The 22,713-nt window shown below is 47.6% G+C and overlaps 1 protein-coding gene across 6 annotated transcripts in view; it reads left to right on the top strand.

Annotated features, from left to right (window-relative positions):
* SGSM2 (small G protein signaling modulator 2) overlaps nt 1–17,068 on the top strand; it is a 62,964-nt gene extending 45,896 nt beyond the window's left edge. For 4 of the 6 annotated variants that reach the window (XM_056348796.1, XM_056348759.1, XM_056348787.1 and 1 more), the window contains 12 exons: nt 1,012–1,162; nt 1,712–1,776; nt 2,228–2,373; nt 2,808–2,936; nt 6,911–7,093; nt 8,219–8,620; nt 9,253–9,377; nt 10,635–10,717; nt 11,187–11,296; nt 12,586–12,682; nt 13,928–14,095; nt 15,480–17,068. In XM_056348796.1, coding sequence (XP_056204771.1) covers nt 1,012–1,162; nt 1,712–1,776; nt 2,228–2,373; nt 2,808–2,936; nt 6,911–7,093; nt 8,219–8,620; nt 9,253–9,377; nt 10,635–10,717; nt 11,187–11,296; nt 12,586–12,682; nt 13,928–14,095; nt 15,480–15,568 — 1,748 coding nt within the window. In that variant the 3' untranslated portion in view covers nt 15,569–17,068. The remainder of the gene's footprint in view (nt 1–1,011; nt 1,163–1,711; nt 1,777–2,227; nt 2,374–2,807; nt 2,937–6,910; nt 7,094–8,218; nt 8,621–9,252; nt 9,378–10,634; nt 10,718–11,186; nt 11,297–12,585; nt 12,683–13,927; nt 14,096–15,479) is intronic. The other 2 variants (XM_056348768.1, XM_056348779.1) reach the window with 2 other exon arrangements.
* The last annotated feature ends 5,645 nt before the right edge of the window (nt 17,069–22,713 follow it).

The raw sequence follows: 22,713 nt of genomic DNA, 5'->3' as shown, positions 1-22,713 counted from the left end.
TATGCCCACTTTCTAATAGGCACTACTAAAATGCTTTGTGCTGCCTTGATTTAAAATGCATGAGATGGTTTGGAATTGCCCCTACCATTACCCAACAAATGTATGTTTTAAAAGCACGGCCCAGGGGACTGGATTTTGCTTACCAATGTTAATTTAGTGACATACAGTATTATGGCATTTGCCTTAATTTTAATCATGGGTGAGCTGAAAGGCCAGTTATTTATTATAAAACAAAAAAACCCACAAGCTCAAATGCCAGCTGGGGAAGTCGAAGAGCAAAGCCAAACTTTCTGCAGGCAACTGGTGATTTTTTGGGGGTGCCTTCCTGAAGCTGGTTAAAAACGCAAATAGATTTGGTGGAGCAGGGATGACTCAAGCAGCTGCACCGTACTGTTGGATCACATTTTCCTGCAGAGTATCCTACTTCTATGGACATAGTATTGACAGTAGTAGGACTTGAACTATCCTTCTGCGCTAAATGCTTTAGGATCTAGTTCTGAGGGGGAAAGAAACATCATCTGAAAATAACTGAATCAGTTTGTCTTAATGTCTTTTATGCTCAAACTTTCACTCTTGCTGAACTAGTAGTTATGTGGCTCATTCCAGGAACTGCAAAATGAAATTCTGAGACCTGAATTAAATAGAAGGTTAGGTTAGGTGATCTCTTCTGGCCATAAATAACGTTACCATAGTATTACACAAGAACCAGTGTCGTTGCTACTGCAGCACCCTTTTCTCTGTTCTCTTGAAACACGAATGGGGATGTGCATGGGCAAGAAAAGGGGAAATGGTGAAGGGATTTTACTTCATGGGAACTGACTGTGCACAGCACGCAGCTGGTTTAGATGTTCCTGGAGCAGTATTTCTGAGGATGGTGCTCTCCCCTTTTTGGAATCAAGGTTCAGAGCCTGCTGAGAAGTAAAGCATGAAGCCATCAGGATGCACAGAAGGAAGAGGGGGAAAGAAGAAAAAAGGTTGATGACCTGCTGTTTTGTTTGGTTTTGTCTCTAGACACCAGTGAAATGATAGAGATGCAAGGCTTTGGGGCAAACTCGCTTTCGTGGCAGCTGGAGCACTGCAGCCAAGGATCCTCATGTGTCTCCTGTTCAACAGGCAGCACTCCCTATGATATACCCAGCTGTTGCAACTGCATCCATGACCGGTAAGCAAGTGGTGCGGAGAGCTTACCTGGGAGACTTTGTGCGTACCACAGCTAAAAGCAGAAAAATTTGTTGATTGCAGCACCAGTGACAGTAACAATTTTCAAGTAGTTCTAACAGAATAAGATGGAGTTAGACAGCAAGAAATTTAGTTTATTAAAACTAACCTATTAAACTACGCAAATCATATTCTGATAGAGAAATTGCATCTAGTTCTTTTGTCTGGTTTAATATAATTCAGCTCTGGAAGTGTTTTCTTTAACAAGTCATTAACAATTACAGTGAAGGGCAACAATTCATTTAATTTGACAAGGACCTTTACGATGTACCCGCAGCAGTGGTAGCTAGATGTGCCTGGTGAATCTGTTTGTGGCCAAAATGCTGGTGGGGAAAATGCTTTAAAAAGTGTAATTTGTCATTATTGTCCTTTAGCTAAATAAATCTTGGTACAGAGAAAGAATTGCTATGTGTAGGTCATAGGGATCAGCATAAAATTCACGATGATCTCTGTCCTTCTGACCTATCGTGTTCCTGTTACGGTGTCTCCACAGAACTCCATTAAAGATGTTGTGTGAAAGCATGAAGAGGCAGATAGTTTCCAGAGCCTTTTATGGATGTAAGTGAAGCTTCTTATGTCCAACCCTTGTGCTACCCGTATGCTTACCTTAAAAAAAAAAAAAAAAAAAAAAAAGACATTTTAGAAAGCAGTTTAAATGCAAAGTTATTGTTGAGTCAGATCACCTCAGGGCAGCAGAGTGGACGTGACTCAAGTGTCATAGCTTCATAATTCCATTATTTGTGGGTTTTGCAAATAGCAGTGGGAGAACTAATACTTAGTGAAGACAGAATGCAGTTTTATATTGCAGTGTGATATTCTATTTGGATTTTACTAGTCTGTGTAAGGTTTATTTAATCTTTGGCTGTACTTATATAGTACTATGCAATATTAGTTCATATGGTATTATTAGTGGCAGGTTTAAAATGTCACAGCTTCATCTTCAAAAAGGAGCTGCTGATACTAGGCATATTGCTCATTTATAGAAGTTTACCTCCCGCCCCAACCACAGGGCTTGCCTACTGCCGCCATTTGTCAACAGTGCGAACTCATCTGTCTGCCCTCGTGAACCACACTATTATCCCACCTGACAAACCGTCCAGTGCTGCAGGAGGCCTGACTAAAGAGGTCTGGAGCAAGTATCAGAAGGACAAGAAGGTAAGTACCAGGATACCTTTATGATCATTACACTGGCTCCCATACACTGCTGCGTTGGGTGTGGTACCCCTTAGAGTGGACCCCAGGAAGTATTAAAGGTGTCTTCTACCCTTCACAGGATCACTTCTTTTCCTAGTGGAGTGAGTCGGTTCTTAGAATCTCTTTTATCTTTTGCTTCTCTGATGATGGCAAAGATATCGATTAACATCAAAGCAACTGATCTCATGATGACTCTATTCTATTAAGGAGGCATGACAACCTGTATTAGACTGGATTTGAGCTAGGGCCCTAAAGGCTTGAATCAAGTTGTAAAATCTATTTAGTGTCGTGCATGTATTTCACTGTCTTTATACTTGGTATTAATCATATATGAGCATGCCTGAAGAAAATAAAGATGTATTACCTTCAATGCCTCTTTCTCCTGACTGCTGTAGAATTACAGGGAACTGGAATTACTAAGAAGAGTTTACTACGGTGGCGTACAGCATGAGATTCGAAAGGAAGTGTGGCCATTCTTGTTAGGTCACTATAAATTTGGCATGGCCAAAAAGGAAATGGACCAGGTAAGCAAAGCTTTCCGGAGATTTGAATTATGTTAGCAGAATAGGTTTTGTTTTCTGAATAGCAAGTGTTAGACTTTATTATTGTTTAATATTCTGAAGGAAAAAATGCTACTGAAAACCTGAGTGACGCATGTTAATAGAGGGTTTATGATATCATGTCTGAAAATCACTAAAGGGAGCTCCTTATTGAAGTCAGGAAACCTGTATTCAGCCTCTGCCTGTGACTTGCACTTGCCCTTAACAAATGCTGTTTTCACAAATTTGTCATTTACAAAATGGGGAGGTACTGACATTTGAATAGTAATTTGAGTCATCCCTCTTTTATACGGTGTGTTAGCTGAATTATACTTCAAAATGCTCTTGGAAATTACTTTATCGACATGATACTGCATCTGCATGTGTGGACTTCTGTTGGAGCTGTGAACAGCCCAGATGTACCTTCTGAAGCATGCTTGGAGTTACCATCTAGAGGCTAAAAATACCCAGAGGGAGGTTTGGTTTGTGAGTTCATTATGCTTTTGCTAGACTTAAATAAGATGTGCCTCTGTAAAACACAAGGTATGATTTCAGATGAGACGTTATTCCTTTTAATATCTCCCATGCTGCTGCTAACATTGATCAGTGAATAATTGCCTAGGTTGTGTCACAGCCTTATTTCGCAGTCTGGAACTTGGCATTAAGTATATAATTTCCATTAATGAAACCACAATTTGCCCACCTCTTCGTTACACTATCTCCCTTTGCTGATCTGTTTCTAGCAATATCAACTTTTTACTTTGCTGAGTGTTCTCATTTGTTGTAATTACTAGGCAAGTGCCTTGATAATACACCAGGCTGGTAACAAACACAGAGCTAGGCAAAGCGGCAGGCAGTCCTGCCTTCACTCAGCTACGGTTACTGAACAGAAACTGGATGTGGTCCTGAGCCAAAGTGCTGAGAAAGATACAGCAATACTCCAGTTTCTTACTCCTGTACGCTTTCTGCCAGCATCTGCTAGGCTACACTAGCCTTTATCCGATCCAGTGTAGCTGCTGTTATGAATGCTTGTGGCATTTTTATTGCAGCATGGAGCCAAAGCTAACATATTGCCCTCAGGTGATGAGTAACAGGCATCTTCGGTAATAGTCCATACCTACATACATACAGTAATGCAGCTGTAGAGCTGATTCATGGGCAAAGCAAGAATTTAAGTGTAGGCCTCCTGTGATGAGCAGATTGGGTAGTGCCACTGTTGTAAAGATCTCCTGCAGTCGCTTGGGCTCAAACGCAGCGGGAGCACCGGTCTGCCATGACAAACCCCAGCACTGCTGCTAGTCTTACTCCTTGACTGTTGAGGAAAGGGATGTTCTCCGTCACGGAGCCATAGGACTACAGTAGGAGACTGCCCTATGGGCAAGGTCTGGATTTGTACCTTGGTAAAAGCATTGCTTTTAGCTGACATGAAGAATCACCCAAACTGTCTAGAACAGTAATGAGGTTTGCCTGGAATATAATTAACACATTCATCTGCTTTTCTGTTAGTGTTATTATCAGGGAGGTAGCACTCGTGCAGTAGCTGATCTTGTTCTGGATTAAATGGATAAGGAGTGGTTTATATATCAAAATATTTGGCATTTGCATAACTCCCAACAGTTACATTCCAAGGGACAGTTTATATCCCTGTGAGAACCTGCAGATCAGAAGGGCGGCCTGACCTAGAGCCTTGCAATGGAAAAAATGGCTATCTTTCAAACGGTGGGCACTTTATAAGCAGCATTCTTCTTACTAAAAATTGCTACAGCAATTCACCTTCTTTTTCCTTGCATTAATCTTTACAAACCAGTTCTGAACACAGATGGAAAAATATACCCCTTACTGTTCAAACTGGGTCGCAATCCAGATTCTTCGTTCTGAATCCAGTCATCTTTGTAGGTATTTACACTTAGATTTTCCAGCTATAGTGTGTACATCAAGAATGTTCTGCTGAGCGCTGCTGAGGCGAATTCCTGCCCTCCCATAACATCAGCATCAGAAGAAGACAAAGCACCTCAGAAACCACCAAGGGCAGTAAGTCCTGTGGGTTGTCTTATCTCATGAAAGGCCAGGCAAACTGCCTCAAAAGAGAAGCAAATCCAGATATCCAGCTAGGCTGTCCTGCTGGAACGTACGTCTGTTCTACAAGGGGTCTTGTTCAGTCACACCTTTTTTGCATACAGCACAAGTTTAACAGAGAAGTCCTTTCAGAGCACCACGTGGTTCCTTAATTCGTACTGTCTTGGTGAAAAAGGAAGGGCCCTTCCAAACACTCTTATGAATTTGGCGCAGAGCTTCAGCAGCAGTGATCTGGCTAAACTGTAGTGCTTCCAGATGCAGTGTGAATTTATTACATTTGCATTTGGCGCTCCATTCATTATTCTTTATTGTTTGTTTGGGTTTTAAGCTCAAATTTTCAAGAAATACAGGATATCAGAGGTTTCTTACATATATTGCATTTTGCTGTCTCTGTTCTCCACAGGTATATGAACCATCAGATTTATGATCCTTGTGTAGAAATAGAAGGCGTGTCTGGAACTAAACAAAGGACTCGGTTACTTAAGTTTTTAGAGTGGGAGATCTGGAGCCACGACTCATGCGTTCTAGCCCCAGCTTCGAAGGGCACGTGCATATATACAGCTAGAACAGAAAGATTTGGCAAGGAGAAAGAAATGCTCGAATCCATTTGTACAATAGGAATTACAGTAAAGTCCTAAAGATATGTTGCAAGGTATAAAAGGTTTGATCTGCAGAATGTAGGCTCCTGTAGGATTATTTTTTTTACCCTGAGCTTGTACCATGCTAACACAGGGGTGCTCCAAACCTTAGCTGGAATTCTAACGAGCTGCTCAACACCAGTAGTAAATAACAGTAATAACTGACTCCTCAGAGACATGTGCTGTTGGAGTCTAAAGCTTACCATTGAATATCAGTCTATTACATTAATGACATGAAAACTCATAACATTTGCACACATAGGAAACTTATTGTGTCCTTAACTGAAGTCATGGCAGGTGATTTATCATCTTTGCCTTCTGATGGTATTTTTGCAGTTATCCATCGGTATCTGGGGCGCTCCCAAACATGGCTGTCCTCCAACGTTCCACTAACGGTTGTGTTTTATGATTTATGACTCGACAGCTACCTCAAGTGACAAATAGCCTGCAGCTCTTAGCATGAATGCTCTGGTAGCAACTCCAGCCAGTAGAGTCCAGAGCCTGAAGCCAACTCACAATTGCGGTTTCTCTTATGCTCTTGACAAGTGACAGAGCAGTAAAATTACTACGTGTCCTTTAAGAGCTCAAGGGGTGTGTGTGTGTCTGTCTGTCTTTCAACAGAGGAAGCCAGCAGTGGCACAAATCTGTTTTATTACTGTGGGAACCAGAGTGGTTGGATCTGGCCACGCAGGGTGCAGCCACAAGGGTGGGCTGTGAGAGCTGGGATTTCAGCTGTTCAGGAGTCTCTTCCAGCATCTGACTCTGTACGGGCTGATGCCTAGAAACCTGGAAGTCTGTGCAAGGGCTGTGTTAAGAGTGGGAATAGAGAGGGGGTTGCAAAGGAGGTGTAATGAAATTAGGAATACTCCTGTTAGAGACAGCAATTGCTCCATCAGATTGTGTCAGAGTTCTACATGAGGTTTCACGTGAAAGACTGTGACTTCTTTCATTCTTTACTGAACAATGTTGAAACGCTGTTGATGGCATATACACATGCTTACATGAATCTGCTCTGGCACCTACAGCAATAATTTGTTCCCTGCGGTAAATATGCAGTATCTTACTGCTTCGGTCATTGCGCTTTCCACTCACGATGATGTGCGCTGTAGCAAGAGGGCTTCGGGATCCTTCAGGCTTTCAGTTTGATATGTTACACTTGCTTTAGACCTCTCCCTCCTGACTTCCACTCACTGTTAATGCTTTCTTTCAAGGAAGACCAGTATTTCAGGGTCTGTCTGTCTGCAGGTGGATGAAGACATTGCTCTCCGGTATCAGAAGGTCATGGCTGAGTGGAAAGCCTGTGAGGTCATTGTAAAGCAGCGAGAGAAAGAATCACATTCTGCCACGCTGGCAAAGTTTTCATCGGGCAGCAGCATTGACAGCCACGTCCAGCGACTGATTCACAGGGACTCCACCATCAGCAACGATGTAGGTACTCCCTTCCTGTTCACCCTTATGACCCAGGCAGTGCAGGAGGCTTGGCATTTGCAGAGGCGCAGGCCACGGAAGCAGAGACTTGGGTTAGCACTAAGTTACCATCAGTCTGGAGCTGCTTGAATCTTGTACAGAATTTGAAGCTGTAGTGCCTCCATAATAGAGCTAAGAGCAGGTCTGTATTCTGGGGTAAGGCGTAGCTGTTCCGAAGCAGGAACAGCCTAAGGGCCTTTGAGGTCCACCTACTATAAGAAGATCTTTCTCTCAGTAGGGGAATAGCATTTGAGTTCTGTTACTTGTAGGTCCTTTATTCAAATCCAGCATAGAGAAAAAGATCCCTCTTATTAAAGCACATTTTTGATTCTGTCATGTCCTTGATTGACAGGTTGAGTGTGATTTTATTTTGGGAGAGGGGACCTTTGTCGGTCTAAGGTAAGATGCTAAGCAGTAGAGCGGCAGACTGAATTAATCTCTCTGGAACTTGAATAACCGAGAAAGGGGTTTCTTTTCACATTGTTGCACAGGAGAGCTGGCATGGGTGTGCCAAAAGCGTCTCTGGGCATCCATTCTTATGCAGACTTCAAAGAGCTAACTGATCTCAGTAAGGCAAGGGAGAAGAGAACTTGAAATAGTTCAACAGAGTTTTTTAGCAAGAGAAGAGGTAAAGTGGTTGCATGGTGAAAAGGATTTGAAAGCCAGTTTTGACTTCAAACAGCAGCAGCTGAACCAGATTGTCAGAGGCCTGATATATGCTGGTCATCTTTGAAGATAACATGGCAATGACCAGATGTTGTTAGTCTTGGTGTTGCAGGTAGGGAAGCTTCACTGCTTTCCAAGATATTTGTAATTGAAGATTGTGAAAGTGAGAGAAGTCTCATAGGAGATGGATATGAGATCATCAAGTGGTATTATTTTTAGATTTACAGTCTCAGTATAAAGACTGAGTGAGGAGCTCTCAACTATTTGCATGCAGGGAAGCTCTATTAATCAGTGATCTTGTTCACTGAAGTAATATAATCATTTCTCCCTCGTGGCAGGAGGTTTGTTTGCTACATTAATGTTTCTTCCTTCTCTATTCTCCCATTTCATCCAAATCTTCTCTCCCCTGCCCACACCCAGGTCTTTATATCTGTAGACGAAGCTGACTCAGCGGAGCGGGACTCAAAAGGTCAGGATGATCCCAGTTTCACTGTGGTGTCGGCTGACACGCCAGCAGCAGCAGCTGCTGTAGAGCGACAGTCTGTGGAGTTTGACTCCCCCGACTCTGGGCTGCCATCCTCGAGGAACTACTCTGTGGCCTCAGGTATCCTGTCCAGTATCGATGATGGGCAGAGCGTCTCCTTTGAAGACGGGGCTGAAGAAGAAGCTAGCACTGACTTGGAAAGGACTGATCCAGACATACCACGTATGCAGAAAGCCAAGCCAGTTGTACAGTCTCAGGATTCTGTATCAGAAGAGCAGCTGTGTTCCCAGGTGGATTATTTAATGGATGTTGCTTCTGTCTGCGCTGCATCCTACACAGTAGGTTGCAACATTAAGTACCATCAACTCTGCACAGCGTTGTTTTTCTAGCAGACTTGTACTTTTTCAGATAGGATTTAATGAGAGATAATACCAAGCTAGAACTACAGGTAGTGGGACAGTAACTGAGGATTTTTGCATCCAGATCTTTCCATCTGGCTTTTGAGCTAGATTGGAAATAAGACAGCAAGAAAAAATTGGGTCTTTTTTGAGTGAGAGGGCAAGGAAAAGAATATGGTACAGTTCTAGTACCACCTGTAAGATTTCAGTGTCATTTAATTCAAGCTAAACCCCACATTTAATCAACCTGAACCACGGCCTGGATTCAAGACTCCACCATGTCTATTAGTGTTGCTGTCAGCAGATTAGTAGTTGAGTTTTTGCCTCTCTGTGCTGAAATTGTTCAACGGGAAATAACAACTATGTGGAAATAGGACAGGCTTGGAACATTTACCAGTGAAAGTGCATGCATTTTACCTGGGATTTTTCACAGTAATTGAGTATTTTGATGCTCTCATATGCCCAAAGGATAATTGCACTGTTTCTGGTTTGTTGATTCCCAGAGCAAATCTGCACAAGGTCCTGGGAATGCTCTGAATTCAGCAGATCTCACTAAACCTTTTCCTTTCTAGATAGAGTTATTGGACACCGTTGCCTTAAATTTGCACAGAATTGATAAAGATGTCCAGAGGTGTGATCGGAATTACTGGTATTTTACTGCCGACAACCTGGAGAAACTCCGAAACGTCATGTGCAGGTAATACAGATTGTAAAATGAACTACTTTTCACATTTCTGTCATAATCCATAGACTATAATAATATGCAAATAATAGTCTGTATAAAAATTCTCACTAATGAGCTTAAAAAAACTTACAAGGGGAGGGAACAGGTAGGATGGTACATTAGAGAGCATGGGTATGATAGGTGGTCCAAGTCTGGAAGGCAGGCTGGAGAACGTTCTTTCTGCCTTGAGACAGACCCTATCAGTCACCTTGAACTATTCTCTAAATGTACCATTAGCTTTGGTTTCCTCCTTACCAGGATAATAGATATGTGCTCTAATGGTGTGCTATAAAGATGACAGTAAGTGAGGGGTGCCCAGATGTAATTTTGAGGGATGTCTGTTGAGTAGACAGAACGCATCTTCAAATCAAAACGACGTCTTTGACCACTGAGACAAGCTGGAATCCATGGAAAGGTAGTTTTCACTTTTAGGAATGCAAATCACCACAAAAGCTATTCAGCTAAACACGCTTAAAGCAGAAAGTGGTGTAGACTTTAACACTCAGAAAAAGATACCAAGATTCCACTTAGGGGGAAAAAAGAAAACAAAAGCCAAAAAAACCCAATTACTTTTTAAAAATCTGGGCTTTTTTCCAGTTGACTGTTTATGCTTTGTTAGCTGTTTTTTCCCCAACTATTGATATGCAAGCCACGCGCGTAAGGTTTGGCCCTCTGTATCCAAGCAGAAAACAATACAGGGTTGTGAAATACTCTGGAATGTAAAGTGTCAAAAAAGTTCTGAAACACACACGTTCAACAGCTGTTTAAGATTTGATCTCGCATAATCAAATTAGACTTCAATACAATGTTTAGCCTTTGAGGAACAGGAAGAGAAAAATACACCATTAATTCGTCCTGTAAGTAGACAATTGATAGCATTCTTTTCCTCTTTCGCAACATGCGAAGAGCCTACAGCAAGAGTCACATTACAAGAGATATTCCTGTCTCACACGCTGCTCCGTCCTCATCATGGATTGTTTATAAAGCCTTTAGGAATTTTCCTGAAAAAGGAAACAGCAGAAATAGTTGTCATTTTATACCGGTGTGTGGAAGATTTGAATTGTTGCAGTTCTCTGCAGTTCTAGCTTTATCTTTTACAGCACTCTAGAACAAGACACTTAAAAGCTTCCAAAAGGAGCTGTAGTTTAGGTGAAGGACAAATTTTTGAGGCCACCATGCAGCAAGAGGATTTTTAATCCTGTTATCTCTTGTGTTTTCTCCTTTCTGCAGTTACGTTTGGGAGCACCTAGAAGTTGGTTATGTTCAAGGCATGTGTGACCTCCTGGCTCCTTTGATGGTTATACTTGACAATGGTAGGAAGGGTTTTCTTTTGGAACATGTTGGTATCTTAAGGGAGGTTTTCAAAAATGCTGTTTTAGAAGAAGTTGTATGCATTAATCAGGGCTAGCTCACCAGGAAAACCAAACCTGGAGCTCTTGGTTCGTATTTTCTCTACATGTGGCTGTTGTTGAGATGGCTGACATTAGTGTCTTGGGGATTCCCTGTTCACTCACTGACTTCCAGATTAAATTTTACTACATTTTCAAAGCAGCTGTGTTCTGGCAGTTGCTGAAGCTGAAAAGTCAACTGCAAGCTGCGTTGTTTTAAAGCTTAACTAGTAAAAATAGTCCGAAGTCAGGTATTGTCTTCTGTTTCATCTAAACACGGGATTGGGGAACACCGAAGGGGAAAACCCTGTTTTTCCCTTGCCTGCAGTTCGTTATTTTGGTTCAAGAAAGTGACACAATTAGCAACACTGCACGTTCTGCATTGTGTCTGCAGATCAGCTGGCTTACAGCTGCTTCAGCCACCTGATGAAGAGGATGAGCCAGAACTTCCCCAATGGAGGTGCTATGGACACACACTTTGCCAACATGCGGTCCCTAATCCAAGTGAGTCTTTTTTTAATCTTATTTGAAAGGTGAGGTTTTGGGATAGGCTGAGAACTAGCCTGATGCTATGAAGGGCATCAACTCCAGGCATGAAGGGTAGGAACTCCAGTGACGGGGTTCCTAGTCATCTGTTCCTTCAGAGCTGGGGAGGAGAAGAGTTGTTTTATGCAGCCCCAAACTGATTTCCTGCTCCTCAGCAGCACTTGCTGCTACAATAAAGTGTGTGTACTACAGCAGGTCAGTTCTTCATAACTTAACAAAACAAACCCCTCAAACGTCTGCCTGCAGTACACCAGCTACACCGTGTAATGTGTACTGGCCCAGTCCAGCTCCAACTGACATCAGTGAGAAACAGCACTAAGATGCAGTCTTCACGGCTTTTTGGAAGAGAAAACACTGGTATTTGTGGCACAAATTTTCTTAAAGGTTTAAACAGACCATAGCTATATTTGTGTTTGCGCGGGATGCTTGCTGAACAGGGTTTCTTTTGGACAGATCTAAGGCGTAGACATTCCAGAAAGCACCAGGCACCTGAGCAAGGTTAGCATAAAGAAGGGTGAAAACTATCAGAATAAACCATTATTCGGTTTCATAGGTGGCATATTACAAAGTAATGAAAATAAAGGTCAGTCAACAAAGAAGATGGCCAGCATGGCAAATGCCAGCAGCAGATGATCACATGGCCACAGTGCTGAGTAGCTGACTGTCAGAGGATGCCACCCACATCCAGCAGCCCTTAGGATACACCTATGAGGAGTAACTATTGCTGTACTTAAACGTTTAAGACATCTAGCAGGCGTTTGGCAAGTTCAGTTCCAGAGAGCTTGGATGTTGCGGTGTGGAACCGTGCCACTCCTCATCAGAATTACAGACTTGAGGTGAAGAAGTCTCTCTTCCTTCTTTTCCCCAAGTAAATGGCTTCAGTCTTTGTTCCCCAGCTCCTATGTTAAAATCCAAGAGCAGGGTTAGGTGGGAAGATGAAAATTTGCCACTTGTTGAAAATCTGTAGGATGTGTAACTTGCTGCTTGCACCTGTAAAATCACAATGAAGACTGACTGCTGTCACCTCATACCTGCGCCACAGTAGCTCTTCACCTCGTCAGCCTCTGTCAGGGCACCCACATTACAGGCGTTTTGCAAACACGTAGTAAAAGTTATCTGTGCTGAGCAGCTGCTCTGACTAACCACAGGATCAGGTGATAAAGAGCAGCCTGAAAGTCTTAACCAGACTCCAGCACCTTTGATCTGGGCTATCTTCTGATACTGACGGCTGATGTTTTGCATTTTAGATTTTAGACTCAGAGCTTTTTGAATTGATGCACCAGAATGGAGATTACACTCACTTTTACTTCTGCTATCGCTGGTTCCTGCTTGACTTTAAAAGAGGTAATAATGTTCTATGCCTGTAGTTTAGAGTTGTGCAAAACTGCAACTCTGTGTTTTGGCCTAATGTCTGGATGGTGAGTAGCAGCTAGGCTCACGAGGGTTTGTAGCTAGGAAAACTAATGCAGCTCTCGGAGATGGACTAGCACTGGAACAAAGTCAGAGCTTGTAAAGGAGTGTTGTAAATTGCTGGTAATGGGGATGAAGCCAAGTTTCTGCTCAGCGCAAATGCCTGTTTGCACAAGGTGATCCCAAGTTGATCACCTTTGTAAGCTTTGATACCTCCTCTCTAATCCGTCTGATAACACGAGCAGCTCAGCATTAGCTCAAGAGCTGTTGTACTTCGCTGAGTGAGGTACTTCACATACTGTGGGAGCACCCCAGGACCTCGGGGTCCCTGCACAAGCACAACCACCCACCCACCCCCACTCTAACAGAAGCAGCTGCTTATAATCAAGAGACCTGTCTTGCTATCGGGCAAGCCAGTAGCTCCTCTGAGTTACAGACTGATCCGCAAGAATCAAAAGACGACATCCCTCTCAAACACCGTAAAGCGCAGAGGTGATAGAGGCAGACGATACGCATCCATCAGGTATTTTATTACAAGCAGCTACCTGACACTGAGGGGGGAGGAATTGTGACTCTTAGCTGAACAGTAAACTTAAACCCTCTACCTGCTCCTTCACAGAGAATTGCCTGTCCCCCACGTCCCGTCCCCTGGACCTCACTGTCACAGACTGGGCAGAGGACGAGCCTATAAAGTTCAAGAAGATGAAGCTTCCATGGGTCATACCTGAATTGCAGCACACGTAGACCTAGCTTGCACACATCTGCTATACAATTAATTGTTGCTAATTAAAAACAGCAGAGCTTTAGTGCTTATAGGTCCGCTGCAAAGCCAAGAAGGGGGCCCTGGATACAAATTCAGATTTGCAGCCTGTCATGTGGCCCTACCCAGCACAAATGGGCCTACTTGTGCTGCTGCGTGGTTACTGCCATTGAGGTGTCTTCCTGGGGTTGAGTCTGCACCACCACATGTATGTTCTTTCTTAATTTTCCTTTAAACCCGATGCTGTTGCCATACTTGCACAAGGAAGTGCCAGGAGTTGGCTAGAGGAGAGGGGGAGAGGAGAAAGAGGAGTCAGCAAGTACTGCTCATGTCTGTAAGGCCTGTTTGACATTAGTTAGAGAGGGGGAAATGGTCAATTTGAATAATCAGATGCTCTTGTAATGTTTATTCCCATTCAGAATTGTTGTACGAGGATGTATTTACAGTGTGGGAAGTTATTTGGGCAGCAAAGCACATCTCTTCAGAACATTTTGTCCTTTTCATTGCCTTAGCACTTGTGGAAGTTTATCGAGAGATTATCCGTGATAACAACATGGACTTCACTGATATCATCAAGTTTTTTAATGGTAAGAGACTTTTTTGAGAGTGACATTTTGACAAAAAGCAAGTAACAAGAGTTACTTCTCCCTTACTCAGACTAACTGCAGTTGTGCAGTGCTTTTGCTGTCATGATGAGACCCTGGTCATTTTAAGCTCTGAATCTCTTACCCCTCCGTGTAAATGAAGAGCCCAGATTTTCACATGCTTCCTGAAGATTTGAGTTGGCACACACAAGCAACAGTGTTGTAAGAGCTATGTGAACCACAGAAGATGGTAGCTGTGTCATCTTAAGACAAAGCGCATTTCCCAGTTTATGTTAAAAAGATTCGCCACTGTGACTCTTTGCCTTTGGTTTAATGAGAGGTGCTAAAATGTTGCCTCATTTTTTGCTAAAGTCTCTTGCAGGTTTTAAGGTTACCAGAGTCATTTGTGTTTACAGGGCTTGACCTTCCCAAGGCTGAAACACGCAAGCAACTGTTCACACAAAACATCCCGACCCACTGCCCTGGCTGAGTGCTTACCCTAGTGGTCCACAGAGGCTTGCCAACATCTAGTGCCAGAGCGACAAGTGTTCTGCCAGGGAAAGCCAGGTCCTTCCGGGCTGCAGAGTGCAAGTTAGTCCTAAACAAGTGCTCCCTGCTAGGACACTTTAAGAGGTTTAGAAACAATTTGGTGTAATCACAGTAATTTAGTAAATTGTCAATGTGGAAACTTTCAGCCACCTGTTGCAGAAGCCCCAAATTTGGTTTTGTTTTTGCCTCGGCCACTCTTATTACAAAGCTATACATTAATGCTTCCCTCAAAAAACACCCAAAACCAAACCCACCAAAAACTACACAAACAAACCAGCCCCAATACTTGCCCAAGCTGAATGAAGTGTTTATTGTGGAACTGAGGACTCGGGTCTGTTGAGAGCTCCTTTCTGACCTTGCCTCAAGCGGCAGAGTGCGGATGTCTGTCTGTGGAACTCTGGGGGGTGTCGCTCCGTGTACACGAAGCCCTTCTCAGTTGTATTTATCCCTTGCAGCCCAGACACTGCAGCCACAGTCCCTGCCTGGAGGGGTACCTTGATCCAGTTGAGTCCAGCTTTCCATTTTTGAGGTCCCAGGAGGGCTGTTCACCGGCACACGTGGGTACAGACCTCCCGCTCCTGGTCCGGGGTCGCAGGGCGCTGGGATTTCTGCAACAGGAGGACCAATGCCAGAAGGATTAGATCTTGGTGCCAGGACCTACATCACTCAGGGACTCATTCACTTAGTCTGCCTTTAATTCTAAAACCTAACCCCCTGCAATGTTTTGGATTGCTGCTAACGTTATACTAATTAATTAATATTAATTCTACCTTAATAACAATGCTAGGGCAGAAGTTCCTGCTGCTGACGGTTAAGCATGTTTGTCTGTGTCTTTTAGAAATGGCAGAGCATCATAATGCCGAGGAAATTCTGAGGATAGCAAGAGACCTCGTCTACAAAGTGCAGACGCTGATTGAAAATAAGTGATAATGAACAGACTGTCATTGTGGGCCTCGTGAGCTATCGGTGGAGCATTTCTTGCACTTAACTTCAAAATGTTGTTCTAATTGCATCTTCCATGTAATGTAATAAATATCAAAGGGATTTGTAACAGACTTTTAAAACCAGAACTTTTCCTTCACCAAGATAAGGTTTGTGTTTTATAGTCCTTGTTACACTCACTTTGTATTTCTAGACAAAATCTTTTTGCATTGTCTTATTTCCCCTCTCTAGACGACTGTCTGTCTACATACTTGAGATATTAAAAAGGGGGGATTTGACATACTAGAACATTTATTTTTTGACTTACTGCACCTTTAAAGCCTGGATGCCCGTTGTGTGCTCTGCCAGAACCTTCCATGGCGGTAAGGCCAGGTTCAGCTCTCACTCAGGCGTTGCAGGTGTTGAACCGGGTCCTTGGAGGAGCACGCTCGAGGACTCATTGTCTATGTCCTGTCCTTGAACATGGAAGAGAATGCGTATGAGCTCCTGTTGCTAAAACATTTGGATTTGTATTTAGCAGAATATTTAGCAGCAATTAAAAGTAACGAAGGTTACCAGCTGGGAGAACGGCCTCAAACTAAGTAACAGGGTTAGTATGCGCAGTAAAGATCTGCTGAAAATGCGTTAGCCATTGCGGACTAGCTCGCGCTGTTGAGTCTTCACAGCCTACACATGCCACAGGCAAACCTTCATTTTACCTTGCAGACTTACTCTGCGAATATTCCCAGGTGCCACCATCTGCCTGAGTTAGTCCAGGTTAACGAGTTTAGCGCACAGGAACAGGTCCCCTGCTCATGCCAGCAGCTCCCACGCTCCGTGTCTGTGCGGAGCGCCGTGATGTTCAGAGCAGACGCAGCAGAGCCTCGCCACCTCCAGGTTGCTCGGTGCGCACTGCCCGCCTCCTCCTCCCTGCTCTGCGGAGCTTTCTGGGAGGACGTTCCTTGGGATGCCACAAACACAAACCAGGTGCTCATCTCCTCAAGCAGGTATCAGCACTTGCAGATGAAGCAGCTGAAATTGTTGCAGGGGATCCGACCCACTTTGCCGCAGCACCGCGCTGTTTGTAGAGCCATCCCTGCACCCCATGGAAGTTCCGTGCCACTTCTTTTCCTGCTCGGCCGCATGCTTCAGTGAGCAACACACGCTCCGCTCCATCCTGCATAGAGAGCAGAGGTGACTGACGGTTAGCTGGGCTGCTGCCCTGGCGCTGCAGGGAGCTCTGCTGCTGTCCTAGCACTTCATCATGCTGTATAAAATCACCACATATACTCTACCTACTTTCCCAGGGCGCGTGTTGTTTCTGAGTAAAAGTGCATCTCTGTGGCAGCGAGGGAGGGAGGGAGCGGGGTTCTGCAGATGGGGTTCGCTTGCAGATCTCGTGGGTGCATGACCTGTGCTCCTGGGACGCCTGGGGACTTGGCTTAAGCACTTTCAAGCATTCCAAAGTGTTCGGCCCTTTGCCATTAGAACCTCAATGGTTTTTTTTTTTAAAAAAAAAAAACAAACACGCGACTTTGAATCTGAATTGTTCTGTTTCTGCTTTTTTGGTTTAGCCTTTTTTTTTTTTTTACTCCCTTGATCCTTCAGAGCAGACAGGGTTACACAGCTGCGTTTCCATTGAACCACGTCAAGAAAATGCTGTGTGCTTCTCATAGGGCCGCAGATGGGTTTGGGTTGGAAGGAACCTTTAAGGGCCATTTAGACCAACCCCCCTGCGTCTTCAACTAGATCAGGCTGCTCAGAGAAGTTTACCTTAATTGGATCAGCTCACGTGAGCTTTTAAAATCAGATTTTAGCAAAAAGGGGTGTAGGGAATAAAATTACTCTGAAGATTCAAGTGCCAGTAGGAGGGATTTGCTCTAGTAGCTCTGGCCTTACTGCCCAAGCGGTGGGCACGAGGTGCGCGCTGCCTTGGGGCCCTCCCGAGCCTGAGCGTCGCCTGCGCAAGAAGGTAGATTTGGTTCTAGAAAGACCATCTGTGCTTAGAGATTTCTTCGTGATGGCAGTGAACTAAAAATGGTAACTAATAGTCTGAAAAGGGAAAAAAAATGCACACAAAGATCTTGGCTCAGCAGCCAAGCTCTCCCTAAAATTGGTCTTTAAAAATTTGAGAGGAGGGTAAACACACACACACACACACACACACTTACAAACCAGAAGTCCTCATCGCTGGTGCCTTCAGGGGTGAGCGTGGTGGTCTCTGGGCTCACGAGCATCACGGTCATAATACAAGCGAGAACAGATGAGCCCACTCAGTTCTGACAAAGGTGCCGCGGAGGAGGCTGCCGGGAAGGAAACCCCCTTTCTGCGCAGAGCAGCGCTGAAATAACAGCAGTGGGAGTTACAGAAGGAGAAAGTTGTGATAAGCCAGTACCCACCCCCGCGCGCCCGAGCTGGAGCACTCGGGACGGGGAGCCGAGGAGCTGCTCGGCAGGCGCGCTCGCAGCCCAGTCGCATCGCTGTTCGTAGCGGTGTCACGCCGTTTCACAGGCCAGTGCGTGTTGCTGAAAGGTCTCAAAAGCGCTTCTTCAGTTCGTGTGTTTGTCTGTTCAGTTGAAAATTGAAATAGTATTTTTCAAAAGATGGACAAGAGCAAGAAAACCCTCCAGCTCACAGAGCCTGAGGAAGCGATGTAAAAAAAATAAAACTGCACTATTTTTCTTTGGTATGTTGGGAATGTACTATACAACTCTGTTTAAGCCACAAACAAATCTCCGCGAACTTTGCTGTATTTGTTACAACATTCTGTCTAATCGTATTTTAAAACTACTGTGTATTGACTTAATCATTTTTGTTTGGAGCAGACTACTGTATTGCTCAATTATTTATGTTTAAATGTAACATATGAATAAATACTTATCTTCGAGGCATTCTGTGGAACTCTCTGGAAGCGATTTCTCTCCCCCCCAAGGTAATTTCAGAGACAGAACAGGGAGTCCTAAGGTCAGGGCTGTCTGCGAAAAGTGCAATATGTAATTAATGTTTCTATGACGAGCGCGTGTGAGCTGTTGTACTAAATAGGTCATCACCAAAGGGACTGCTGGCGTCCCTTCGATGGCTTTAAGGGTAGATTTAAGTTGCACGCAGCGCCTGCCTAGGAACACCCCCGGCCACAGCCTGAGCCTGGTGCCAGAAACCCTGGGGCAGGAGCGGGAGCAGCAGCCAGCCCGTGACAAGTGCTAAAAAAATAAAAGTTCCACCCTGCAATTTTAGGCCCGGTGGTGCCACAGCCAGCGTTAAACCCAACCGAGCTGTTGGGCTCGCAGGAGGGATCCTCCTCCACCGCTCCCAGTCCCCCTGCAAACCCCTTAAACCCCAGTTGCCCCCGCCCCGCCGCAGTGACCCTCCGCTCCCTTTTTCAGAGGGTGCCGCCTTACCCACCGCTGGGTTTGCTGCTGGCAGGTTTTACAGCAGTTTTCCAGGTTTTTAGGCTGGAAAGCTCTGCCCGGCAGCGGGTCCCCGGAGGATAACAGAGCATTTCCTCGTTCTACTGTAAAACCGCCAACAAATGCCTCTGCTAAAGGGTAGGTGCAGCCACCCCCAGCTGCTGCTCATGGCTGTTACAGCTGTTAGTCGTGTATTTATCCCTAGAGAAGGGGTAAGCCCTTTATGAAGTGTATCCAAAGACACGTTGGCTTAAATAACCTTCCAGCGCCACCATGTCCTCTGCCTTCACCTCGTCTGCATGGTGGAACTTGGGGTGGGCAGGGAGACACGAGCGCTACAGCTGGGGTCACACACTGGCTTCTTTCCTACCGGACCTTCTTCCCTACGACACCACACACCCCCCCAGTGTTCTCTGCAGCTTCTCAGACACTTTTAAAGTAGATACTTAGACAGTTGTCCCCCAGAGCTGTAGCAACAGGAATTCATTTCAGCAAGTTGCAATCCCAATGAAGTTTCATCACCACGACAGCCTCACTGCTCCAGACTGCCAGAAGAAAACCAAACTAGAAGAAACCTCCACCGTTCCCTGCCCCTCTCCGTAACCCCAAGCCAGTGCTGGCAGCCTGGTGATGTTCCAGTCGCTCCCCCCACGCCACCACCAGTTTTGCCACCCACAGCAACTTCGGCCCTAACAGTTCAGTGCCACACCTTACGCTATCCGACTAACTACTCCAAGGCCTGCCTCCCCTTTCCAGTAGCTCACCTAGAAATGCTTTTAATAAAATAATAATAAAACCAACGAATAATAAAAAAACCAAACCAAAAAAGCTGACGCCGTGCAAGCACACGAACCACAACTGCGACGCCGCACCCCTCCCACACCTCCGCTCCCCGCACCGGGCCCCTGCCGGCATCCCCGCACCGGGCTCTCGGACGCTGCGGTAAACCCACACGAGAGCCCCGGGCAGGGGAGAGACACCCCGTGCTGGCAGCTGCCGCTAGATGAGGCTGTCAGCCCGGGGACGGGGGGCTGCCGGCCCCCTCCCTCCGCCCGCTGTGTGTGCACGGAGCTCCCCCACCGCCCCCGTACGCGGCCCGCGAGGAGCCGGCCGGGAACGCTGGGGCTGGGGCCGGCGGTGGATGCTCGAGGGCGTCCCGGCGGTTTTTGCCCCTGAACGTGCCCCCCGAGTGCCCCCGGTGCCATTCACCCCCGGGACACCCGCAGCCCGGCACAGCGCCCTGCCGGGCAAGTCCGCAGGAACACAGAACACCCCAAGAGCCCCGCGCCACGGCCCAGCCCTTCGGGAGGTGACATCTCCCTGCCACGTCTCCTTTTTGAAAGTTCTGGATGTAAGAAAACCTGCGATGAACCATGCGGTGCGAGCACTCCGCCGTGCCCAGCAGGCCGGTACCAGAGCCTGTGCGCACAGACGCGCTCCAGGTTCGCTGTTTTTTTCTTGTTTGGGCTTTTTTTTTGGATGCACGCTTGGACCAACCTTTGCTACAGCTCAGCAACAATTCTAACGACTCTACCAGACCCGCAACAATTGTTTTTTTTTTCTTTTGCTCTTGTCGAGACACCAGTTCTGCCACTTCGCAACGTAAAGGCCACACTGCACGTCCCCTGTGCAACAGCCACGGTAAAACGCGCCACCAGCACCCCAGCCCCACGCGCCCTGCCGCCCACGCTTGCCAAAGCCCGCAGCAGCTCACCGGCTGGTCCCGGCACCCCTGGCTGTGCTGGAGAAGCCAAACAACTGCCGAGGGTTGCGGGGCTGACGACTTCCTTTCGAGGTGCCCCACACAGGTGTCCCGCAGGCAGGGAGCACAGCCCACCGGCTCAGGACCCCTCCACCAGCCCCAGGTGCGGCCGAGACAGCACCAGCCGGCCCAGCTGAGCCATCACCAGAGTCACCTGGCGGCTGCTGCTCTTCCAGCCCGAAAAGCCGCCACCCCCCCGAACCGTATTCTAATATATAACCCAGAAGCTTATGCAGACCTGTTGTAAGGTTTGGCTGGAGACCAGACTATAAAATACTCTGATGAACAGAATCTCGCATGTCAAGAAAGCGGGCAAAGAGCGCTCAGGCCACCTCCATGATAACGGTGGCAAGTTACGGGGCTGCCTGGGCTGGTTAATAGCATCGAATTACCCAAACCCCGTGCAGGTGCTGCTGGGGCTGACCAGGCACCTACAATGAGTCTTAACAGGGTTTCAGTGGAACAGCTGCGTTTGGAAAACCAGCTGGGCACCAGTAAGAGCCCCTCGGCAGGCTGGGGCGGCAGGGGGGTCTGCACCCCGAGGCCAGGGATAAAGGCTGTTAAAACCCGCGGCAGCACTGGCCCTGCCCCGGCCCTCCCGGGGCACGAAACACCCCAAAGCCCCTTCCCGGGGCTGTCCCGGCGGCTCTGAAGCTCTGGTGGCCGCTGAGCCCTCCCCGAGCCCCCCTGACTCCCCCGAACCCCGCTGAGCCCCCCCCCGACCCCCCCGGCCCGCTGTCCGGGCGGCCCCCCCCGCACTCACCGCCTGGGGGCCGCGGGGAGCGGAGCCGCCGCCGGCCCCCGCACTCACCCCGCAGCCGGGGAAGCCGGAGGCCCCCGCCCCCGCTCACCGGGCTGGGGAACGGGGAGCCCGGCATTGGGCTCGGCTCGGCCCGGTTCCGGCCCCTTCTCGCACCGGTGCGGCCCGGGGCCCGGCTGCCGTCAGGCGCGGAGGGTCCCGCCCCGGGGTCCCGGGCCCGGCCGCTCGGTGCGGGCCGGCACCGCCGCCCCGCGCTGGGGACAGGTGCGGGCCCCGGTCCGGCCTCGGTGCGCGTTGATTCGGGCTCACCCGGCCGCGGGGGGCACAGCCGGTGCCGCACGGCCGCGGGGGACAGTGCGTCCGCCCCAGCGTGACACCGGCGCAGCCTCGGCGTCCCAGCGCCGGGGGTCCCGGTCCCGGTAACGCGGGGCCACGTCCTCGCTGTGCCCGGCGCCGCGTCTGCCCGCTGTGAGCGGGAGGCGTCGGGGCGAGGGCGGAGCGCTGGGACCCCAGACCCCCGGCGGGACCTCCGCGGCGCGGCCGGGCCGGTGCTGGCGGCCGGGGGGGCTTCGTGCCGCGGGGACCCGCGCCCAGGCCGGCCGGACAACCGCGGGCGGGTGCGATCAGCGCTCGATTCTCGCTCTGCCGCGCATCGCCCTTCGGCACCGGGCTGCTCGGGGCTCCTGCGGGGGTTCCCCCCTGGCAGCCCGCAGCAGGGAGGGCACTGCCAGCCCCCAGCCCCCCGCACGGTGCAGCACCCACACCAACGTGGCGCACGGGGAGCTGCCTGCCAGCCAGACGGGGACAAACCCGCAGGGCGGGCGCTGGGGGTACCTCCCTGGAAGCAAGCACTGTCTGCCACGGGCGAGCCTCCATCCCCGGCGAGCTGCCGAGGGCTCTGTGTCCTGCCACCAGCGCTCCTCCACACTCAAGACTCATTTTCACAGCACAAAGAAAAGGGTGCAAAATTAACGGGCCTCATCCTGAGCCACAGCAGAACCAGCCGTGCAACCCTTCCGAGGGGGCACGACCGCACCGGGCGGTCAGTAAGAATCCTGATCCCTGGTGCAGGGCCTTCATGTCCACTGCCCGGACGAGCAGAGCCAGCCTTGGCCACTCGGTTGGAAACAGCCAAACACAACGGCTGCACCCATCTCGTGCTGTGCTTATGGCAGTATTTAAATAATTCAAGATTTGGATTATTATTTCCAAGTTCTGTGCA

The sequence above is a fragment of the Falco biarmicus genome, chromosome 1 (genome assembly GCF_023638135.1).
Source record: "Falco biarmicus isolate bFalBia1 chromosome 1, bFalBia1.pri, whole genome shotgun sequence".
NCBI lineage: Eukaryota > Metazoa > Chordata > Aves > Falconiformes > Falconidae > Falco > Falco biarmicus.
This window is presented reverse-complemented; position numbering and strand designations above follow the sequence as displayed.